This window comes from Manis javanica, chromosome 9, assembly GCF_040802235.1.
Source record: "Manis javanica isolate MJ-LG chromosome 9, MJ_LKY, whole genome shotgun sequence".
NCBI lineage: Eukaryota > Metazoa > Chordata > Mammalia > Pholidota > Manidae > Manis > Manis javanica.
Window position 1 is genome coordinate 74495248 of NC_133164.1, and position 24999 is coordinate 74520246.

The 24999-nt window shown below is 43.2% G+C and overlaps 1 protein-coding gene across 3 annotated transcripts in view; it reads left to right on the plus strand.

The window, feature by feature from the left end:
* The window catches only part of SPIRE1 (spire type actin nucleation factor 1), a 322037-nt gene that overhangs the window by 227524 nt on the left and 69514 nt on the right, over positions 1-24999 (plus strand). For all 3 annotated transcript variants that reach the window (XM_073212799.1, XM_037001038.2, XM_073212800.1), the window contains exons 5-6: positions 1124-1201; positions 2419-2583. In XM_073212799.1, the coding sequence (XP_073068900.1) occupies positions 1124-1201; positions 2419-2583 (243 nt within the window). The remainder of the gene's footprint in view (positions 1-1123; positions 1202-2418; positions 2584-24999) is intronic.

Consider the following 24999-nt stretch of genomic DNA (forward strand, 5'->3'; position numbering starts at 1 on the left):
TATAACAAATTTGTAATTAATATGAGAATATATGTTTTACCTATGAAGATTTTCTTAAAATTGCATATGTTGAATTAATGTAATTTAAAAGCATAGAAACTTCTTGTTATAAGATGAACAATTCTGGAAAGCTAACTTACAGAATTTTTATTATAGTTAGCAATACCTGAAAGTTGCTAAGAGAATAAATCTTCAATGTTCTCACAACACACATTAAAAGGTAATTATGTGAGGTAATGGAGGCATAACTAAATTTATTGTTGTAAGCATTTGCAATATACATGTGTATCAAATAAAAAATACATAAAAGGCATTTTGTATATTTAAATATATTCAGTCAGCAGAAATATATTTTGAGCATCAAAAGTGCCAGTGCTTGTATTAGCTTCTCAGAATAGAATTCTGCCTCATGGAGTCTTGAGGGAAGGCAGAAACAAATGTAAAATTGCAGTGTTCATAAGAACAATAGAGGAAAGGTATGTGGTGCTATAAAATTGTATATAGAAATATTTGGCTTAATCACGGAGCAAGAGAGGTCTTCCCTGAAAGATTAGTGATTCTGTTGAGCCTGATAACCTGAAGGAAGAGAAGTAAGCAGTGAAAAAGACCAGGCTTTGTGGTGAGGAGAGTGTCCAGCCAGTCCAAGAAGGGTGGGGGGTGAGTGAAGAGAGCACCCAGGGCAAGAATGCTTCAGAAGTTCAGGTAAAATAAGATAATGTTTTGAATGAAATAATTTGCAATGGAGATAAAAGAAGAGAACTTAAATTAAAAAAGTATAATGCTCGTAACATCTATGACATTTAATGATGGATTAAACATGGGGGTTGAGAAGATGGATGCATTAATACAGCATGGATGCTGTGAGTTAATATTGTGAGTGAAAGTTTAACCACAAGACCTCAAAGGAAATTAGAGAATGAGCAATCTCAGTCTATCTCTCTGTAGGATCATGTCTACTCTAGTTTACCATTGACTGAAAGTACATTCTGTGCTGTTTCAATAACATTTCTGTATATATTTTATCTGAAGGTATCTGTTAAAAATTTTAATTTGAAAAGGTAATGTAATGAAACTTTTATGCCTACGTTTTTTAAATTTTAATTCTTTTTATTTTAATTGGTAGAATCTTAAGAAGATTCAAGAAATGGAAAAGAATGATGAATCCAACACAGACCTGGAGGAGCTGAAAAATGCTGACTGGGTAAGAATGCTAGATATTTAGCATTAAAGAAATAGTGTAATTTTTCTACACTCTGTTCTATTTTGTGTAATTTTTTTTAAATGCTGGTTTTTAAGGACTGTAGTATGAATTCATATTATATGAATTTGAATGCCTAGTCTTAACATTTGAGGAAATATCTATTCCCCATTTTTTAAACCATCTGATTTTACTCGGACCACTCTGGTATCTCTGGAAATGTGAATCTTTTAAAATACAGACCTTTGTAATTATATTAATACCTTAGCATACTCTCATCAGTCACAATGCAAACTCTATTTCAGGATGAGGTGAAACTATAGGATAAGGTGATCCAATGAATAGTTACTTCATATTTATCTCATTTCCTTGAAGGGCAGACAGGGCAATTTTTAGATAATAAAACTGATATTAAATAATTTGTGAAAAAATAATATAAAAATTGTCATTTTTGAGCATTTTCTGTGTACAGAATATAGATCAGCTCTGATTGTCTCAACAAGTTATGAAGTACTGCTTTCTTTTATTGATGAGGAAACCAGGGTTTAGAAAGGTGAAACAACTTGCTGGTTGTTGAAGCTAATAGGCTCTTGTATTAGTTTGCTGTGGCCACAATAATGCTGTGTAACCAACTGCTGCAAAATCACAGTGGCATAAAGCCATACCATTTCTTTAGTTCATGAGTACAGATCAGTGTGTAGCTCCTGTATGTGTATATCATCTTTCTCCTGGGCAGTCATACCAGTGGGCATTATGTTAACCTAGGCATGATATTCTCATGGCCATAATAGAAACACAGGTGACCAGCCCTTCTTGCATTTGCTTATGAGGTCAGATCATATCCATTACTATTCCAGTAGCCAAACAAATCAAATTGCTAAACCCAAAGTCAAGGTGTTGGAAATATATTATTCCTTTTTAGTGAGCAAGTCTCTTGACAGGGTGTAGACACAAGGAGGCATAAAGAACAGGGCTATTAATGCTGCCTACCACAGTGGGTGAGTTAGAATTTATACCCAGGTGCCTCAACATTTAGAACTTGTGGATTCCCTACTGGCTTTCTGCTCACTTTTTAGTATCCTAAAATCTAACCTCTAAATTGTTTTTGTTTGGTTTTCTCACTATCTTGTAAAACAAGCTTTTCATTTTTCTGTATAACTGTAGCTAGAGGAAACTAGTAAATTTATTCATGGATGTCTCTCCATCCTTGGTTCTTTCAGGCTAGATTCTGGGTACAGGTGATGAGAGATTTGCGAAATGGAGTAAAACTTAAAAAGGTCCAAGAGCGGCAGTACAACCCTTTGCCCATTGAATATCAGCTCACCCCTTATGAGATGCTAATGGATGACATCCGATCTAAACGATATACTTTGCGGAAAGTGATGGTAAGTAACAAAGAAACTATTAACAGACTCAAGTGGTTATTCTTCAGTAATCTTATTTTTTGAAAATGTTCTTCTCAATATTTTAAAATCATTTCTTCTCACTAAAATAATACATGATCATTATAGAAAATTTGAAAAAAACAGCAAGCTCAAAGAAGAAATGTTACAAATGTGTAATTCCATAAGCCAGAGAGAAATTTTACTAATATGCTTGTATATATCTTTATTCTTTTTTCTATATATTTTATTTGGACAAAATGGATTAATATTGAGTACTATGTTTTGTAACTAGTCACTTTCACTTAACAAATTGTGAACATTTTTCCATGTCATTATATGTTCAATAACATGATTTTTAAATGACTACAACTTTTCTAGCTTATGGCTATGCCAGAGTTTATTAAACTACTCAACTTGTGAAAGAAAAGGAGCGACACAGAGCAGCAATTCACCGGAGAATTCTGCTTTATTAGGGAAAAGTGCTGGGTTATATAGGAAGGGGCATGAATTGATTGAGGTGTAACTTCTACGGGGCTGGTGGCTGTTGGGTAGGTGCTGGGATTGGGGGGGGGGGGCGAGAGGTGATTGGGCTTTAGGTGGCGCCGGCAGGAACCGAGGACCCTGAAGAGAAGCTGGAAATTTGCCATCTTACTAGTGGGGGCCCTTCATTCCCCCCTTTCTCCTCTATGGGGTTGTGGACGTTGTTTTCTCTCTGACTACTTCCTGATGAACGGGGGCAGAGAAGGGAGTGAGGGCTTGAGGATCAGTAGGAAAGGGTTGACAGGACTCCCCACAGTAAGGACGAGTAGATGTGGACTTCTTCAGGTTGGAAATCAATGAAGGTTCCCTGTAACCATAGGTCGAGGACCTGTTGATTCCAATGGTGCCAAGAGGATATGGGTGTCAGGAGCTAGGCGTCTGCAGCCATTCTTTCCAGGAACAGTTTCCAGCGGGGAGAGGGGTCCATCTCAGCGTGTGGTGAGGAGGTTACATGAGGGTGAGGGATCTTCTGTGGCCAGAAGCTGGTAGTTCCTGAGTAAAAGCTGGTTGAAAGCTTGATTAGAGATTTTTCTGACTTGGGATTTGATGAACTTTATTATACAGGGTAAGAAGAGACAGGTGAGAAGAATGATTATTATGGGGCCTGCAATGGGCCAGAGCCAGGTGAGGAGGGGGTTTGTTAGTATTGAAGAGAATGGGTTGGAACTGGAGGCAAGGTCAGTGAGTTTGGTAATGTTAGTTTCTACCATGCCGGAATAGCAGCAGTCTTCTCAGAGGAAGACGCAGGTGCCGCCCTTCTCGGCTGTAAGCAGATCTAGGGCCCGCCGGTTTTGAAGGGTGACTAGCTAGCGAAGTGACCTGTCTTTGGAGAGAGGCTAGAGAATCGGCAGTGGATGTCAGGGCTCCCTCAAGTTTGGCGTTGAGATCTCTAACTGCCTATAGAGAGTGGCTCAAGGCTCTTACCGAAAACCCTGCTCCCATGGCTGAGGTGGTCAAAGAGATACCGACCATGATGGGAAGGAAAGTAGCCCTTTTGGTGCACGATGGCAAGGGAGGTTGGAGCTCAAGGAATTCTGCCATGCTGTAAAGTGTAAGCTGTGGGATTAGGGTGATGTGAATGCAGGGTGTGCTGGAATTGGGAGGCGGTGAAGTGCACTGGAGGTGGATGGAGTCGGGCCTACACATTGGTGGATGGTGAGATTATCTACGTATTCTGGTTCCCATAGGGGAATGTGTTCCAGGGGGCAGAGCGGTTGTCTTTCTGCATGGAAGGAGTAGTTGGAAATACTAAGGGGCACGGCGGCCAGCAGTGGGCGCTGTAGTGATGCACACAAGAAACAATTGGCGGTGTTAAGGGTGTGGTTGAGAAAGATGGTGGTGTCCTGAATGAGCTGTAATGAAGAGTAGGAGAAATGGGAAGAGGGGCTGGGATAAGAAGATGAAGAGGCGCCGTCAAGAGTTTGGATAATGACTTTTTCGGAATGTCTGATATCTGATGCAACTTGAGAGATCTGGGAGTGAGAGGGAACATACTGTTGAGAGATATGAAGGGTACCATGGGGGGTTGAGGACCCTCTGGTAAACTGAGGCTATGACTCCAGCAGCTCATCGAGAGTCCCAGGGATCTGGGATTGATAAGGAGAATGAGCCGTTGGGATATTTCATGAAAAGGTTGGAGGAGTAATACTATGGGTACTGGAAGTTACCCATGTAGTGATTGGCGCAAGACCAGTAGGGACATCTCCTGTAGGTGTCTGGCCATCGCCTGCAATAGGCTTGTTTTTGGTTATAGAGGAAGCAGAGTTAGGGAGAATAAGGGTAGCTGCTAGTGAACACCGGTAGAGGGAGGAAAGTGGAGGTGTAAAGGCTCAGAGCAGCTTTTCAGAGGGCAGTCTGGTGTGGCAATGAGGGCAGTATCTTTTGTTTGATGCTGTGTGTAAGTTTGTCTGACTTTTGAGTCGCCATACAAAGGAGGTTGGGGTGGCGAGGAAGACAATAGGAATGAGGAAAAAAAGCGAGAGAGCAGTAAAGGAGGAAAAAGTCATAATTCGGGTATGGATGGCAAAGGGGGTGAACAGGATTTTGGAGAAATGGTGATGGTAAGGTCAGGAGTCTGGAGGGAGGGAGAGTCTGTAAACTTTTGTAGGTTAAGAGATCATTTAGGTGATGTAGGGACAGAATGGTAAGGGGCGCCCTGAATGTCAGTTTATGAGCTTCCTTCTGCAAGAGCTGTATAGCGGCTAATGCTGGTAGGTAGGGGGCCCATCCCTGAACTGTGGGGTCTAATTGCATGGAGGGATAAGCTACTGGGGTAAAGGATGGGCCATACTATTGGCCTAGGACTCCTACTAGAGCTTAACTGGAAGATGGAGAGCTGGGTCTTCCACAAGGGCTTGACGGAGCTTAATGAAGGAGTGTCAGGGTAAGGAGGATAATGGTTCCTTAGGGGGGCCCTTGCTAAGGTCGTATAGGGGTTTTGCCAACAGGGAGAACTTAGGGATCTACGCTCTAAAATATCTAGCCAGGCCTAGAAAGGAAAGGAATTCTGTCTTGGTTTTGGGAACGGGCAGGTCAGAGAGGAGCCGTTTTCTGTCTAAGGTAATAGACTTTCTTTGTTGAGATAGAAGGAATCTGAGGTAAGTGACAGGAGGGGAAGATTTGAGCTTTGACGGGGGATATTCCGTAATCTCTGGAAGCTAGAAGGTTAAGTAGGGAGGCAGTGTCAAGTTGAGACTGTTCCCACGAGAGACTGCAGAGTACAAGATCATCCATGTATAGTAATAAGGTGGACATGGAGTGATCGTGATGAAACTGTTTGAGGTCCTAAGCTAGGACCTGTCTAAAAATATGGGGACTATCTTGGAAGCTTTGTGGCAAAACTGTCCAAGTGAGTTGTTCAGAATATCTTGTATATGGGTCCATCCAGGTGGAGAAAAAATCTTGGGAGGAGGGGTCTAGAGGGATAGGAAAAATGCGACTTTGAGATCTAGGACTGAGAAGTGGGTGGCCGAGGCAGGGATCTGCAATTAAAGGGTGTATGGATTTGAAACTAAGGGATAGATAGGGACAACGGCCATGTTGATGAGGCAAAGGTCTTGGACAAGGTGGAAAGATCCGTTGGTTGTTTTAACAGCTAATATGGGGGTATTAAATGGGGAGAGAGTGTGTCTGAGGTAATTTTTTTTAAGAGATCTTGAATGATGGGTTGGAGGCCTATGAGGGCTGAATTGGTTAGGGGGTATTGGGTCTGACAGATATACTGAGAGGGTTCACGTAATTTGATAGAGGCAGGGGGACATAGGGCCATGGTGGGGCTTGTAATGTCTCAAACTTTGGGATTTTCAGGGTGTATGCGGGCAGAACCGGAGCTTTCATTGGGTAGAGGAGGGCCGTCAGCTATGAGGGCCATCAGAAAGGGAGTACTGGGGGCTGTGGGAGTGGATATAGTTATGGAAATGTGGAGGAGAGAAAGGATGTCCCGTCCTAGTAAAGGGATGGGACACTGGGGCATAACCAGGAAGGAGTGGGAGAAAGGTATGGGATTGTCTTGAATTGTGCATAAAAGGGGGGGCTTTTAATGGGAAAATCTGTTTACTTCTTCCCCGACTATAGGAGTAATGGCTGGCGTGGTAGGGCCCCGGTATTCTCACAAGACTGAGAAGGTGGCTCCTGTATCTAGGAGGAAGGAGACGGGGCGACCGTCTACTGTTAAAGTAACCCTGGGCTCCTGTTTGGTGATGGAAATGGTCGGGCAAGAAGCCCCCGGGCCCCATCAATCTTCTGCCAGCCCCACTACAGGGGGCTTAGGATGCTGGTTGTTCGTCCAGCCTCCCCTTCGGGTGGTTGAGCATTCAGACCCCCAGTGGCCCTTTTTGTGGCATCTGAGGCATGGGTTGGTAGGAGATCTGGGGGAGGGGCACGCCGTTGACCAATGTCCCTCTTTTCCGCACTTGAAACAAGCTCCTAGGGAGGGCTTGTTTGTAGAGGGGCACCGAGCTTGTGGTTTTATCAGCTGGGCCAATATCTGGAAATTGGCCTGATCAGCCTTTTGTTTACGGCGTTCTTTCTCCTCCTCCCGGTTATGGAAGACTTTAAAGGCAACTGTTAGGATCTCAGTCTGTGGGGTAGAGGGGCCCTGTTCTAACTTTTTGAGTTTAGCTTTAATGTCGGGGTAGCTTTGAGCTAGGAAATATGTCATAAGGACATGTCTTCCTTTAGGTGTTTCTGGGTCCAGGCTGGTATACTGTAGTAGGGCTTGAGTGAGTCTGTCTAAGAGGGGGTTTTGACTCTCTTTTGAATTATGTCTTGGAGCTTTTGAAAATTGACTTCTTTACGAGCTGCCTTTTTCAGACCTGCTATTAAGCAGGAGGCAAAAATATCTCGAGAGTGGAGACCCACGGCGGTGTTATAATCCCAGTGTGGGTCTTGTTCAGGGATAACAGTGGGGCCAGGGGAATTGGTGGGGTCAGTCCTGTGGGTTTCGGTAGCATGCGTTTGGGCAATGTCCCAAACTCGTCTACGCTCTTCAGGGAGGAGAGTATTGCCCAGGAGCCTGAAAATGTCATTATGCATGAGGCTTTAAGACTGGAGGGTCCATTGAAACTCCCTGATGTATGTCGTGGGATCAGTGGAAAAGGAACCTAGGCGTTTCTCTAGTTGGGCTAAATCTCCTAAGGAGAAAGGGACGTGAACGCACACGATGCCTTTGGATTCTGCTACTTCCCGGAGGGGGGCGATAATTTTGGGAGGCTCTCAGGACTGAGTCTGAGGGGGACTGAAGGGTTCTGGCTCAGTCTGTGGGAGAGTGATGCTGTCTAGCTGCGCCTAGTCGAGCAGGTCCTGAAGTGCGGAAGGGGGATAAAGAAAATAAAGAAAGATAGAATCAGACCCACGTGTCGCCAGCTAGCAGCCCAGCTGCTTGCCTCTGCCACTCTAGTTGGGCTTGAACTCATGACTCTGAGGTTAAGAGTCCCATGCTACTAACTGAGCTACACCAGGGCTCCAGTTAATTGCTTATGGAATGCGTAAACAGAATGTTCTTTGTTCTCCTTTCCTGCCACATCGGCAAGTGGGGGAAGGGCATAGCTAGAAGCAGGGGCAGTGTTTCTACACATCTTCAAGGTCTCCCTATTTTCAGAGTGAGGAGTCTTGGCAAGATATGTTTTTGTGGACAGATAACTTCTAAGGACTGCACCGGTTGTTCTCTAGCTTGTGCTTTACCATGCTGCGTTCAGATATGGGGGAAGGTGCTTTCCCATTGTCCCAACAAACATGTGAGAAGACAAAGGCGGTCCCTAACAGGGGAGAAACAGGTGATGAGGGCAAAGACAGAGGAGGCCCCTGGGTCCTAGTTAAAGGGGGAGCTGAAAGGCTCAGGCTTAATCTACGGGGGACGAAGGCGGAGGAGGTGAGATGGGGGAGGAGATGGTGAGGGAGGAAGGGAGAAGGGCTGTTGTAGGAGAAGAAGGGGAAGGGAGTGAACGGGAGGCTTCTGTGGGGGCGGCGGCTTGCAGGCTAGGAGAACTTGGGAGGGGGCGGGGAGAGGAGGAGGCAAGCTTCAATATAGGGAATCTCCTTCCATTTTTTCAGGCACTGGCAGTAGTTAAAAAGATCGCGAGTGATGTTAGGATCAAGAGTTCCCCCTGCGGGCCATTGGTTGTTATTGTCTAGGGGGTATGTCGGCCAATCTTGGGAGCAATATTTACAGAGAAGTTCTGGTTGTATATCAGGCGTCAGGGAGAGGGTAGCCAGATGCTTAAGCAGGCATTCAAGAGGTGAACTTTCAGGGAGGGATGGAGGCTCCCATGGCTAAAGGACAGAGAAGGAGACAAACAGGGGAAGACGAACGGAGATCCTCGGACTGGAAGCAGACCGAAAGGAGACAAAGGGCGTCCCCGATTATCCTTGGTGGTCTGCGGAAACTCATATACGAGTCGGAATTTCTTAGGAAGTGTGGGTCGTCACCCAGACTTCCCTAAGAAGGCAGTTTGCCGGAGTCACGAGGTACCTAGCACTAGGTGTTTTCGGCAGACAGAACAGATTTCGGCGGATGGAGCAGAAGGAGGAGGGGGGTGGAAGGGAGTGTTCTCATCCGCAAAGGAGTCACCTCGTTTATCGCTGTTGGAGGGGGGTGCCTGAGAGTCTGCCGCAGCCGTGAAGGCCTGAGGCGGGGATTTATGGCTGTCGGAGGAGGGGCCTGAGAGTCCGCTGCAGCTGTGAAGGCCTGAGGCGGGGAGAGTTCCCTCCTCGTCCCCAAGTGTCAGGGCCTTGCCGGACGATCACGGTCAATGGCACTGCGATCGCTCGGAGAAGAGTAGCCCATCCCGCGGAAATTTTGCTTAAAAAGTTTCAGCAGTGATGGAAGGGACGGTGAATGCATTATGACTGTCGGAGAAGGGGCCTGAAGGTCCGCCGAAGCCATAAGTGCTTGAGGAGGAGATTTATGGCTGTTGGAGGAGGGGCCTGAGGGTCTGCCCCAGCCGTGAAGGCCTGAGGTGGGAAGAGTTCCCTCCTCATCCCTGAGCATCAGGGCCTTGCCGGACGATCACGGTCAATGGCACTGTGATAGCTCGGGGAGGAGTGGCCCACTCCGGGGTGAAAACTTACCTAAAGGCCAGAGAGGAGTGGTGAGTGTGATGAGCCAGCGCCAGAAAAAGAGGACGAGGGCAAGCTGCTGCTGGTGTCGGGGGGAAGACGGGGCCCAGTTGGGGTGTCCCGTCTCCCGGGTTTCGGCACCAATGAAAGGAAAGGAGCGACACACAGCAGCAATTCACTGGAGAATTCTGCTTTATTAGGGAAAGGTGCTGGGTTATATAGGAAGGGGCATGAATTGATTGAGGTGTCACTTCTACGGGGCTGGTGGCTGTTGGCTAGGTGCTGGGATTGGGAGGGGAGCAAGAGGTGATTGGGCTTCAGGTGGCGCTGGCGGGAACCGAGGACCCCTCTCAGTATATCTGTAAGGCCCAATACCCTCTAACCACTTCAGCCCTCATAGGCCTCCAACCCATCATTCAAGATCTCTTAAAAAAAATTACCTCAGACCCACTCACTCCCCATTTAATACCCCCATATTAGCTGTTAAAAAAACCAACGGATCTTTCCGCCTTGTCCAAGACCTTCGCCTCATCAACATGGCCGTTGTCCCTATCCATCCCTTAGTTCCAAATCCATACAGCCTTTTATCACAGATCCCTGCCTCGGCATCCTACTTCTAAGTCCTAGATGTCAAGGACCCATGTTTCTATCCCTCTAGACCCCTGCTCCCAAGATGTTTTCATCTTCACCTGGACTGACCCATACACAAGACATTCTGAACAACTCACATGGACAGTTTTGCCACAAAGCTTCCGAGATAGTCCCCATATTTTTAGATAGGTCCTAGCTCAGGACCTCAAACAGTTTCATCATGATCACTCCATGTCCACCTTATTATAATACATGGACACTCTTCTACTCTGCAGTCTCTCGTGGGAACAGTCTCAACTTGACACTGCCTCCCTACTTAACCTTCTAGCTTCCAGAAGTTATCGAGTATCCCCCGTCAAAGCTCAAATCTCTTCCCCTCCTGTCACTTACCTCAGGTTCCTTCTATCTCAACAAAGAAAGTCCATTACCTAAGACAGAAAATGGCTCCTCTCTGACCTGCCCATTCCCAAAACCAAGACAGAAATCCTTTCCTTTCTAGGCATGGCTAGATATTTTAGAGCGTAGATGGGTCCCTGTTGGCAAGACCCCTATACGACCTCAGCAAGAGGCCCCCTAAAAAACCATTATCCTCCTCACCCCGACACTCCTTCATTAAGCTCCGTCAAGCCCTTGTGGAAGCCCCAGCTCTCAATCTTCCTCATTTGTCGAAGCCCTTCTCATTATACATTCATGAGAGGTCCAGTCAAGCTCTAGGAGTCCTAAGCCAATATTATGGCCCATCCTTTGCCCCAGTAGCTTATCTCTCCAAGCAATTAGACCCCACAGTTCGCGGATGGGCCCCGTGCCTACGAGCATTAGCCGCTAGACAGCTCTTGCAGAAAGAAGCTCATAAACTGACATTCAGGGCGCCCCTTAGCATTCTGTCCCCACATCACCTAAAAGATCTCTTAACCTACAAAAGTTTACAGACTCTCCCTCCCTCCAGACTCCTGACCTTACTGTCCTCTTTCCTCCAAAATCCCGTTCACCCCCTTTGCCATCCATACCCGAATCATGACTTTTTCCTCCTTTACTGCTCTCTCGCTTTTTTTCCTCATTCCTATTGTCTTCCCCACCACCCCAGCCTCCTTTGTATGGCGATTCAAAGTCAGACAGACTTACACACAGCATCAAACAAAAGTTACTGCCTTCAATGCCACATTGGACTGCCCTCTGAAAGGCTGCTCTGAGCCTTTGTACCTCCACTTTCCTCCCTCCACTGAAGTATTCATTTACAGCTACCTTTATTCTCCCTACCTCTGCTTCCTCTATGACCAAAGACAAGCCTATTGCAGGCGATGGCAAGACACCTACGGGGGATGCCCCTACTGGTCTTGCACCATTCACTACATGGGTGACTTCCAGTACCCACAGTATTACTCCTCCAACCGTTTCATGAAATATCCCAACGGCTCATTCTCCTTATCAATCCCAGATCCCTGGGACTCTCGATGGGGTGCTGGACTAACAGCCTCAGTTTACTACAAGGGGTCCTCGACCCCCCATGCTACCCTTCATATCTCTCGAGAGTATGTTCCCTCTCGCTCCCAGATCTCTCAAGTTGCATCAGATATCAGACTTTCCGAAAAAGTCATTATCCAAACTCTTGACGGCGCCTCTTCATCTTCTTATCCCTGCCCCTCTTCCAATTTCTCCTAGTCTTCATTACAGCTCATTCAGGACACCACCATCTTTCTCAACCACACCCTTAACACCGCCAATTGTTTCTTGTGTGCATCACTATAGCACCCACTGCTGGCCGCCGTGCCCCTTAATATTTCCAACTACTACTTCCATGCAGAAAGACAACCCCTCTGCCCCCTGGCAGACATACCCCTATGGGAACCAGAATACACAGATATTCTCACCGTCTACCACTGTGTAGGCCCGACTCCACCCCCCTCCAGCGCACTTCACTGCCTCTCTATCTACACCCCTACCTCCGGCTCTAAGACTTTTACGCAACCGGGACACTTCTTTTAGTATAATGGCAGTCTTTTTACCTCCCGCTCTAAGACTTTCACGTAATCGGGACACTTCTTTTAGTGTAATGGCAGTCTTTTCAACTCACTGCCTCTCAACTCTGATACACCCTGCATTCTCATCACACTAATCCCACAGCTTTCACTTGACAGCATGGCAGAATTTCTTGAGCTCCAACCTCCCTTGCCCTCGCACACAAAAAGAGCTGCTTTCCTTCCCATCATGGTCCGTATCTCTTTGATCACCTCAGCCATTGGAGCAGGGTTTTCGGGAGAAGCCTTGGGTCACTCTCTATGTGCAGTTGGAGATCTCAACACCAAACTTTAGGGAGCCCTGACATCCACTGCCGATTCCCTAGCCTCTCTCCAAAGACAGGTCACTTCACTAGCTAAAGTTACCCTTCACAACCGGCGGGCCCTAGATCTGCTTACTGCTGAGAAGGGCAGCACCTGTGTCTTCCTCCGGGAAGAGTGCTGCTATTACATCAACGAATCTGGCATTGTAGAAACTGACATTACCAAACTCACCGACCTTGCCTCCAGTCTCCACTCTGCTTCCAATTCCAACCCATTCTCGTCAATACTAACAAAACCCCTCCTCACCTGGCTCTGGCTCATCGCAGGCCCCATAATAATCATTCTTCTCGCCTGTCTCTTCTTACCCTGTATAATAAAGTTCATCAATTCCCAAGTCGGAAAAATCTCTAATCAAGCTTTCAACCAGCTTTTACTCAGGATCTACCAGCTTCTGGCCACAGAAGATCCCTCACCCTCACGTGACCTCCTCACCACACGCTGAGATGGACCCCTCTCTCCACTGGAAACTGTTCCTGGAAACAATGGCCACAGACGCCTGGCTCCTGACACCCATATCCTCTTGGCACCATTGGAATCAACAGGTCCTCGACCTATGGTTACAGGGAACCTTCATTGATTTCCAACGTGAAGAAGTCCACATCTACTCATCCTTACTGTGGGGAGTCCTATCAACCCTTTCCTCCCAATCCTCAAGCCCTCACTCCCTTCTCTGCCCTTGTTCAGCACGAAGCAGCCATTGAGAAAGCAACGTCCACAACCCCATAGAGGAGAAAGGGGGGAATGAAGGGCCCCCACCAGTAAGATGGCAAACTTCCGGCTTCTCTTTGGGGTCCTCGGTTCCTGCCGGCGCCACCTGAAGCCCAATCACCTGTCGCTCCCCTCTCAATCCCAGCACCTAGGCAACAACCACCTGCCCCGTAGAAGTGACACCTCAATCAGTTCATGCCCCTTCCTATATAACCCAGCACCTTTCCCTAATAAAGCTAAATTCTCCGGTGAATTGCTGCTGTGTTTCGCTCCTTTCCTTTCAGATGTGGAGCATCTTTTCATGTAACTGTTGGCCATCTCTATTTCTTCTTTGGAGATATCTGTTCGGTTCCTCTGCGCATTTCTTTGTTTTTCTGCTTTTGAGGTATATTACCTCTTTATATATTTTGTGTGTTAACTGCCTCGGTATATTTTTGAACTCTGAATTCTGTTTCATTCATCTATAATACCTACCCACATGCCCATCCCGTACTGTATTATTACAGCTTTATGATAAGTTTTGAAATCTGAAAATGCAAGACTCCGTTTTTCTTTTTCAAGATTCTTTTGACTGTTTGGGGTTCCTTGAGATTTCATGTGAATTGTTGGAAGGATTTTTCTATTTCTGCAAAAAATGCCATTGGGAATTTTATAGAGATTGTATTAAATCTGTAGTTCAACTTTAGGTTTTATTGTCATCTTAACAATAGTAAATCTTCCAAATCCACAAACATGGGATGTCTTTCCATTTATTTACATCTTCTTTTATTTTTGTGGCAGTGTTTTGTAGTTTTTCAGTATATAAGCTTTGCACCTCCTTGGTTAAACTTATTCCTAACCATGTTGTTCGTTTTCACATTATTGTGAATGAGATTGTTCCTTTAATTTTTTATGGGTTATTCATTGCTAATGTATAGAAACAACTGATTTTTGTGTGTTGCTCTTGTATTCTGAAATTTTGCTGAGTTTATTAGCGCTAATACTTTCTTGATTGATTCTATAGGATATTTTGTGTGTATGTTCATGTTATGTGTGAAGAGAGTTACTTTGACTTCTTCCTTTCCAATCTGGATGTCTTTTAATTACCTCAGCTAGAAACTTCACTTCAGTGCTGAATGAAACTGGTGAAAGCAAGCATTCATTTCTTGTTCCTGATGGTGGTAGGGAGCAGGGAAGGGTGGCAAGCATTCAGTCTTTCCCAACTGATTATGATGTTAGCTATGGGTTTTCAAAAATAAATTTTATCATTTTGAGTGCTTTTATCAGGAGAGGGTGTTGGACTTTTGCCTGATTCCTTTTTTTCATCAGTTAAGACAATCATGTCGGGTTTTTTGTTTTATTCTATTACTATGGTGTATTACTTTGAGTAATTTTTATATGTTGAACCATCCTTGCATTTATGGGATAATTCCTACTTGGTCATGATATATAATCCTTTTAATATGCTGCTAGAGTCACCTTACTAGTACTTTATTGAGGATTTTTGCTTCCATATACAGAGGGATTTCGTTTATAGTTTTCTTCTGATGTATTTGGCTTGGTATCAGGATAATGCCGGCCTCATAGAAACAAAGCATGAAATACTACTTTCCTTTCTAACATTTGGAAGAATTTATAAAATATGGGGGTTAATTCTTTTTTGAGTAGAATTCTCTAGTGATGTATTGTAGCCATGGGCTGTTTGTTGGAAAATTCCTTTCTTTTTTTTTTTTTTTTTTGTATCATTAATCTACAATGACATGAGCAACATTACGGTTACTAGACTCCCCCCCATCATCAAGTCCCTCTCACATACCCCATTATAGTCACTGTCCATCAGTGTAGTAAGATGCTATAGAATCACTACTTGACCTCTCTGAGTTGTACTGCCTTTCCCATGGACCGCCCCCGACATCATCTCTGCTAATCGTAATGCCCTCTTTCCTTGCCTTCCATTCCCACCCATCCTCCAAGTCCCTTATCCTTTGGTAACTGTTAGTCCATTTTTGGGTTCTGTGAGTCTGCTGCTGTTTTGTTCCTTCAGTTTTTTCTTTGTTCTTATACTCCACAGATGAGTGAAATCATTTGATACTTGTCTTTTTCCACCTGGCTAATTTCATTGAGCATAATACCCTCTAGCTCTATCCATGTTGTTGCAAATGGTAGGATTTGTTTTCTTCTTATGGCTGAATAATATTCCATTGTGTATATGTACCATGTCTTCTTTATCCATTCATCTATTGATGCACACTTAGGTTGTTTCCATTTCTTGGCTATTGTAAATAGTGCTGCGATCAACATAGGGGTGCATATGTCTTTTTCAAAGTGGGCTGCTGCATTCTTAGGGTAAATTCCTGGAAGTGGAATTCCTGGGTCAAATGGTATTTCTATTTTTAGTTTTTTGAGGAACATCCATACTGCTTTCCACAATGGTTGAACTAATTTACGTTCCCACCAGCAGTGTAGGAGGGTTCCTCTTTCTCCACAACTTCGCCAACATTTGTTATTGTTTGTCTTTTGGATGGTGTCGATCCTTACTGGTGTAAGGTGATATCTCATTGTAGTTTTAATTTGCATTTCTCTGATGACTAGCGATGTGAAGCATCTTTTCATGTGTCTGTTGGCCATCTGAATTTCTTCTTTGGAGAACTGTCTGTTCAGCTCCTCTGCCCATTTGTTAATTGGATTATTTTCTTTTTGTTTGTTGAAGTGTGTGAGCTCTTTATATATTTTGATTGTCAACCCTTTATCAGATTTGTCATTTATGAATATATTCTCCCATACTGTAGGATGCCTTTTTGTTCTGTTGATGGTGTCCTTTGCTGTACAGAAGCTTTTCAGCTTGATATAGTCCCACTTGTTCATTTTTACTTTTCTTTCCCTTGCCTGGGGAGACATGTTCATGAAGAAGTCGCTCATGTTTATGTCCAAGAGATTTTTGCCTGTGTTTTTTCCGAAGAGTTTTATGGTTTCATGACTTACACTCAGGTCTTTGATACATTTCGAATTTACTTTTGTGTATAGGGTTAGACAGTGATCCATTTTCATTCTCTTACATGTAGCTGTTCAGTTTTGCCAGCACCAGCTGTTGAAGAGGCTGTCATTTTCCCCATTGTATGTACATGGTTCCTGTATCGTATATTAATTGACCATATATGTTTGGGTTAATATATGGACTCTCTATTCTGTTCCACTGGTGTGTGGCTCTGTTCTTGTGCCAGTACAAAATTGTCTTGATTACTGTGGCTTTGTAGTAGAGCTTGAAGTTGCCCCCCGCTTTATTTTCCCTTCTCAGATTCCTTTGGCTATTCGTGGTCTTTGGTGGTTCCATGTGAATTTTAGAACTATTTGTTCCAGTTCGTTGAAGAATGCTGTTATTATTTTGATAGGGATTGCATTGAATCTGTATATTGCTTTAGGTAGGATGGCCATTTTGACAATATTAATTCTTCCTAGCCAAGTACATGGGATGAGTTTCCATTTGTTAGTGTCCTCTTTAATTTCTCTTAAGGGTGTTTTGTAGTTTTCAGGGTATAGGTCTTTCACTTCCTTGGTTAGATTTATTCCTAGGTATTTTATTCTTTTTGATGCAATTGTGAATGAAATTGTTTTCCTGATTTCTCTTTCTGCTTGTTGTTCTTTGTTAGTGTATAGTAATGCCACAGATTTCTGTGTATTAATTTTGTATCCTGCAACATTGCTGTATTCAGATATTAGTTCTAGTAGTTTTGAAGTAGATTTTTCAGGGTTTTTTTATGTACAATGTCATGTCATCTGCAAGCACAGTTTAATTTCTTCCTGGCTGATCTGGATGCCTTTTATTTCTTTGTGTTTTCTGATTGCTGTCGGTAGGTGTTCCAGAACTATGTTGAATAAAAGTGGTGCTTGTGGGTATCCTTGTCTTGTTCCCGATCTTAAAGGAAAAGGTTTCAGCTTCTCACTGTTAAGTATAATGTTGGCTGTGGGTTTGTCATATATGGTCTTTATTATGTTGAGCTACTTGCCCTCTATACCCATTTTGTTGAGAGTTTTCACCATGAATGGTTGTTGAATTTTGTCAAATGCTTTTTCAGCATCTATGGAGATGATCATGTGGTTTTTGTCCTTTTTGTTTATGTGTTGGATGATGTTGATGGATTTTCAAGTGTTGTACCATCCTTGCATCCCTACTTGAATAAATCCTACTTGATCATGATGGATGATCTTTTTTATGTATTTTTAAATTCAGTTTGCTAATATTTTGTTGAGTATGTTTGCATCTACGTTCATCAGGAATACTGGTCTGTAATTTTGTTTTTTTTGTGGGGTCTTGCCTCATTTTGGTATTAGAGTGATGCTGCCCTCATAGAATGAGTTTGGAAGTATTCCCTCCTCTTCTGTTTTTTGGAAAACTTTAAGGAGAATGAGTATTATATCTTCACTAAATGTTTGATAAAATTCAGCGGTGAAGCCATCTGTTCCAGGCCTTTTGTTCTTAGGTAGTTTTTTGATTACAAGTTCAATTTCGTTGCTGGTAGTTGGTCTGTTCAGGTTTTCTGTTTCTTCCTTGGTCAGCCTTGAAAGGTTGTATTTTTCTTGAAATTTGTCCATTTCTTCTAGGTTATCCAGTTTCTTAGCATATAATTTTTCATAGTACTCTCTAATAAATCTTTGTATTTCTGTGGTGTTCATAGTGATTTTCACTTTCTCATTTCTGATTCTGTTTATGTGTGTAGATTCTCTTTTTTTCTTGATAAGTCTGGCTTAGGGTTTATCTATTTTATTTTCTCAAAGAACCAGCTCTTGTTTTTATTGATTCTTTCTATTGTTTTATTCTTCTCAATTTTATTTATTTCTGCTCTAATCTTTATTCTGTCCCTCCTTCTACTGACTTTGGGCTTCATTTATTCTTCTTTTTTCTAGTTTCATTAACTGTGAGTTTTAATTGTCAGCTTATATAGGATTGTTCTTCTTTCCTGAGGTAGGCCTGTATTGCATTATACTTTCCTCTTAGCACAGCCTTGGCTGCGTCCCACAGATTTTGTGATGTTGAATTATTGTTGTCATTTGTCTCCGTATATTGCTTGATCTCTGTTTTTATTTGGTCATTGATCCATTGGTTATTTAAGAGGATGTTGTGAAGCTTCCGTGTGTTTGTGGGATATTTCATTTTCTTTGCATAATTTATTTCTAGTTTCATACCTTTGTGGTCTGAGAAACTGGTTAGTACAATTTCAATCTTTTTGAATTTACTGAGGCTCTTCTTCTGGCCGAGTATATGATCTGTTCTTGAAAGTGTCCCATATGCACTTGAGAAGTATGTGTATTCTGCTGTTTTTGGGTTTAGAGTTCTATAGATGTCTTTTAGGTCCATCTGTTTTATTGTGTTGTTCAGTGTCTCTGTCTCCTTATTTATCTTCTGGCTGGTTGATCTGTCCTTCAGAGAGAGTGCAGTGTTGAAGTCTCCTAGAATGAATGCATTGCATTCTATTTCCCTTTTTAATTCAGTTTGTATTTGTTTCACATATGTAGGTGCCCCTGTGTTGGGAGCATAGTAATTTATAATAATTATATCTTCTTGTTGGATTGACCCCTTTAACATTATGTAATGTCCTTCTTTGTCTCTTGAGACTTTTTTTGTTTTGAAGTCAATTTTGTCTGATACAAGTACTGCAACTCCTGCTTTTTTCTCTCTGTTAGTCACGTAAAATATCTTTTTCTATCCTGTCACTTTTAGTCTGTGTATGTCTTTGGGTTTAAAGTGAGTCTCTTGTAGGCAGTATATAGATGGGTCTTGTTTTTTTATCTATTCAGTGAATCTGTATCTTTTGATCAGTGCAGTTGGTTCATTTACATTTAGGGTGATTATCAATAGGTATGTACTTATTGCCATTGCAGACTTTAGATTCGTGGTTAGCAAAGGTCCAAGGTTAACTTCCTTACTGTCTTAGAGTCTAACTTAAGTCATGTAATATGCTATTACAAATACAATCTAAAGGTTTTTTTTTTCTCCTCCTTTTTATTCCTCCTCCATTCTTTATATGTTAGGTATCATATTCTGTACTCTTTATCTATCCGTTGATTGACTTAGGGGATAGTTAGTTTAATTTTGCATTTGCTTAATAATTAGGTGTTCTACTTTCTTTACCTCTGGTGACAGCTATTAAATCTTAGGAACACTTCCATCTAGAGCACTCCCTCCAAAATAGACTGTAGAGATGGTTTGTGGGAAGTAAATTATTTCAGCTTTTGCTTATCTAGAAATTGTTTAATACCTCCTTCAAATTTAAATGGTAATCTTGGCCAATAAAGTAATCTTGGTTCCAGGCCCTTCTGCTTCATGGCATTAAATACATCATTCCACACTTGGGATCATTCTTTGAGAGTCCACTGCCTGTCTGATAAGTACAGGAACTGTGTAACTTCTCACTGCCAGAGCAGTGGCATTTCAGAGTCACAGTCCTGTTCCCCTTACCTCGGGCTGCAGAAAAGAAAATGCTGTTCCCCAGGATGACTGCCTCTAAGGAAGAGAGGTCAATAGAATAGAGCCATTTACATGTTGGGCTCAGTTTTCAGCTTGACTACTTCACGAACCTCATTTATGTTGCACAGGAGGAAGTGGCACAGTCCCAAGAGGACCTCTTTGAATGACGAGCAGGAGAACTTTTTCTAAGGCCAGTGATAAAATTCAGACAGAGGCTGCCATGGACAGTAGTGAAGGGGGCTCTATACTCTCTAACAGAAGTTTTTGCCACTGCCTGAGAATTATCCTACTAGTCACCCACTGTAAGAAATCTAACCTGTGAGACAGAGAGGTTAAGGGTCATCTGCAACTCTTGCATAGGCAGCAGCCTAGCTGGAGGTTCCCCCAGCACCATCAGATCAATAGGCCAGAGGCAAGATTCAAGGACCACTGTCTACCAGTCCTGTCTGTCCTTAGAGTCCGCAGATTAGGATAGGAAAGTAGGAAATCAGCTCAGCCACTCCCCGACATTCCCATCCAGAGGTGGGTGATCAAGGAGTGGCAGACACCAGGATACCGTTCATCCAAGACTTAAGACTGGTAGCCAACACTAATCATCTTTTAAGTGACTAACAGGTGTCCAGACACATTTTTATGACATAAAAAGTACAGCATTTAGTCAAGAATAAGTGAAGCATGGATCTCTTACCTTGCAGTGGTAAGCATTGGTTTCCGAGAAATTGATGAAGTTAAAGCATGTAAAGGAAGTAAGGAGCAGTCCTGCCTCACTCAGAGGCCAGGTCAACCTGAAAATGCAGGCTGGAAGTCAGAGAGAGACACTTCTCATGGATACTCAATTGAGCTGTTGGGGTCTGATTCCAGACACGCAGACTTTTGAGAAACCACTAAAGTGGAGCCTCTCGCAGTTGCCCACAGCTTTCCTCAGTCCCTCCCATTCAAGGAGATGCCTCTAAAAGGGAATCGTGGCCTCCACTCAGGTGACTTTTGTAGCTCCCATGGGAGATGGTGGATCCACTGAGGGAAATGCACGGGAACCTGTCCCTCAAAACTTTGAGATCAGCAGCCGGGCACCCGATGTTGAGTGCCGCAGACAGCTTCTTTCTATAAGGAGGGTGAAAGAAAAAGGCAGACTCAGATGCCAATACTCACCTCCAAAGTTATCCCAGACAAGTCCCCGAAAATGATGCCGGGGTTCTTTTTTGCAGAGTCGAAGAATGACCTTCGCAAACACTCAAGGTAGGAGAGCAAGGCAGAGACTTTTATACAGACATAAAGCAAGAGGACAGAGGTCCTGGCTCAGGCCAGGATGGGACAAGAGAGCCCCCAGCAGTCTCTCATTTTTATCTTCCTTTAATGGGTCAGGACTTTTCGGTCCCCTCCCTGCTTTGGAGCTGTAGACAAGGGAGGAGACGCGATGACTTATTGAAGACTTGAAAGGACCAGCCAGGGGGCTTAAGGCGTAACAGCTCAAGAGCAATGCCAAAAAGGCACTCCTCATATTTATTGAGTAAATGAACTCACGATGAACTCAAACATTGTTCTCTGGCCTTGAGTCTAGCCCAAGGTCACGACGATTCTCAAGAATACCAAACTGAAGGTGGCTCCAAGCCATGAGAACTGCTTTGGTTCTCATTACTCCATCCTTGATCACACATCAACAGAGTATGTGGGGGAAAAAATCAAGTCATGTGTGCTTATACATTTGATTTCTACCTTACTTGAATTATGTATTAACCTCATCAATCCCGCAAGGATGGCTTTACTTTCCCATTTACTCCTTTCCACCATTTCACCCCCATGTAACTAATACGCACATTCTGCATGTTCCCTCCCATGATTGTCTGTTTTAATTAGATTCATGAATTTAGGTGCTTGAAAATAAGAAGTTGATGAGCCTATAATGAGGCTTAGAGCTACTTGAAGTCCTCTTCAAGTTTCTTCAAATTGTAGTATCATTGCTATACAATATTATATTGGTGTCAAATGTACAACACAGTGGTTCAACAGTTACCTATATTATTAAATCCTCACACACTAGTAAATTCAAAATGAATCAAAGACCTGAGTGTAAGTAATGAAACCATTAAACTCTTAGAGGAAAATGGAGGGGAAAATCTCTTGAATATAAACATGAGCAATTTTTCCTGAACACATCTCCTCAAGCAAGGGAAACAAAAGCAAAAATGAACAAATGGAACTACATCAAGCTAAAAAGCTTCTGTACAGCAAAGGACACCATCAGCAGAACAAAAAGGCATCCTACAGTATGGGAGAATATATTTGTAAATGACAAATCCGACAAGGAGTTAACATCCGAAATATATAAAGAACTCACAAGCCTCAACACCCAAAAAGTAAATAACCCTATTAAAAAATGGGTGGAGAATATGAACAGACACCTCTCCAAAGAAGAAAATCAGATGGCCAACAGGCACATGAAAAGATGCTCCACATTGCTAATCATTAGAGAAATGCAAATTAAAACCACAATGAGAGGGGAGGAACCAAGACAGTGGCATGAGTAGGACAGCAGAAATCTCCCAAAACCATATATATTTTTGAAAATACAACAAATACATCTATTCCAAAAAGAGAGAACAGAAGATACATTACAACAGCCAGCCTACATCTATATCTGTGAGAACCCAGCACCTCAAAAAGGGGTAAGATATAAGCCACAGCCCAGGGGGGACCCAAGCGCCTCCCCCACCCTAGCTCCCTGGTGGGAGGAGAGGAGTCGGAGTCGGGAGGGAGTGGGAGCCCAGGACTGCTAAATACCCACCCCTAGTTGTCCGCACCAGGAGAGCAGACACACAGTGTGTGGTTTGCTGAATATTAGAGAAACTGAACAGTAAAATCTGAGTGCATTCCTGGAGCTGGTGCCCCTGGGACAAAAGAAAAGTGAGTGCTTTTTGAAAGTCTTAAAGGGACAGGGGCCTCACAGCTGGATGGAAGCATCCTGGCACACTCAGCCGAGCAGGTAGGAATCCCGGGGAACTCCGGGTGCTCTAAACCCCTAGGTGGCAGCACAGCTTGGAGGCTCCTCACAGCTATAAACATACTCCCGCCTATTCCCCCTCTGGTGCGGCCCTGCCATAGAACAGGAGTAGCCTGAGAGCGGCTGCACCCAGAACAACCACCCAGAGCCTCCTCCGCAGCCACCCAGGCCAGACTGACAGGCCTCATCGGTGCACAGCTGCCCAGCACAAACCGCTAGGAGTCACTGTTCTCACAGGAGAGGAAGGCTACCAGAAAGTGGGAAGGGACTTTGTTCTCCCAGCTGACACAGACACTAACTGCTCATGACTACCTCTGTCGCCATGAAAAAGCAAAGAATTTGATCCAAACTAGCATCACACAGACAACCCCTGAGAAAGAGCCTGGGGAGATAGATTTAACCAATCTTCCTGAAAAAGAATTCAAAATAAAGGTCATAACCATGCTGATGGAGCTGCAGAGAAATATGCAAGAGTTAACAGATAAAGTTGGGAGGGAGAATACAGAAATAAAACAATCTCTGGAAGGTCTTAAGAGCAGACTGGATGAGGTGCAAGAGGTCATTAATGGAATAGAAATCAGAGAACAGGAATGCATAGAAGCTGAGGCAGAGAGAGATAAAAAGATCTCCAGGAATGAAAGAATATTAAGAGAACAGTGTGACCAATCCAAACAGAACAATATTCGCATTATAAGGGTACCAGAAGAAGAACAGAGAAAAAGGGATAGAAAGTGTATTTGAAGAAATAATTGCTGAAAACTACCCCAAATTGGGGGAGGAGATAGTCTCTCAGACCATGGAAACCCACAGAACTCCCAACAGAAGGAACCCAAGGAGGCCAACACCAAGACACATAATAATTAAAATGGCTAAGACCAAAGACAAGGAAAGAGGTTTAAAGGCAGCCAGAGAGAGAAAAAAGGTCACCTACAAAGGAAAACCCATCAGGCTATCATCAGACTTCTCAACAGAAATGTTGCAGGCCAGAAGAGAATAGCATGATATATTCAATATAATGAAACAGAAGGGCCTTGAACCAAGGATACTGTATCCACCATGATTATCATTTAAATATGAAGAAGGGATTAAACAATTCCCAGACAAGCAAAAGTTGAGGGAATATGCCTCCCACAAACCACCTCTACAGGGTATTTTACAGGGACTGCTCTGAATGGGAGCACCCTAAGGCTAAATAGATGTCACCAGAGAAAATAAAATCACAGCAAAGAAAGCAGACCAACCAAATACTAACTAAAGGCAAAAAATAAAATCAACTACTCAAAAAAGTAGTCAAACGAAACACAAAAGAGAACAGAATAAAACACCCAACATAGAAAGAATGGAGAAGGAGGAATAAGAAGGGAGAGAAACAAAGAATCATCAGACTGTGTTTATAATAGCTCAATAAACGAGTTAAGTTAGACAGTAAGATAGTAACGAAGCTAACCTTGAATCTTTGGTAACCACAGACTAAAGCCTGCAATGACAATAAGTACATACCTTTCAATAATCACCCTAAATGTAAATGGAATGATGCACCAATCAAAATACACAGAGTAATAGAATGGATAAAAAAGCAAGACCCATCTATCTGCTGCTTACAAGAGACTCACCTCAAACCCAAAGACAAGCACAGACTAAAAGTCAAGGGATGGAAAAAGATATTTCATGCAAACAACAGGGAGAAATAAGCAGGTGTGTTACAGTACGTATATCAGACAAAATAGACTTCAAAACAAAGAAAGTAACAAGACCGAAAGAAGGACATTACATAATAATAAAGGGGGCAGTCCAACAGAGGATATAACCATTATAAATATATATACACCCAACACGGAGCACCAGCATATGTGAAACAAATACTAACAGAACTAAAGGAGGAAATAGAATACAATGCATTCATTTTAGGAGACTTCAACACATAACTCACTCCAAAGGATAGATCCACCAGACAGAAAATAAGTAACGACACAGAGGCACTGAACAACACACTAGAACAGATGGACCTAATAGACAACATCTATAGAACTCTACACCCAAAAGCAGCAGGATACACATTCTTCTCAAGTACACATGGAACATTCTCCAGAATAGACCACATACTAGGCCTCAAAAAGAGCCTCAGTGAATTCAAAAATATTGAAATTCCACCAACCAACTTCTTGGACTAGAAAGGGATAGAACTAGAAATAAATTGTACAAAGAAAACAAAAAGGCTCACAAAAAAATGGAGGCTTAACAAC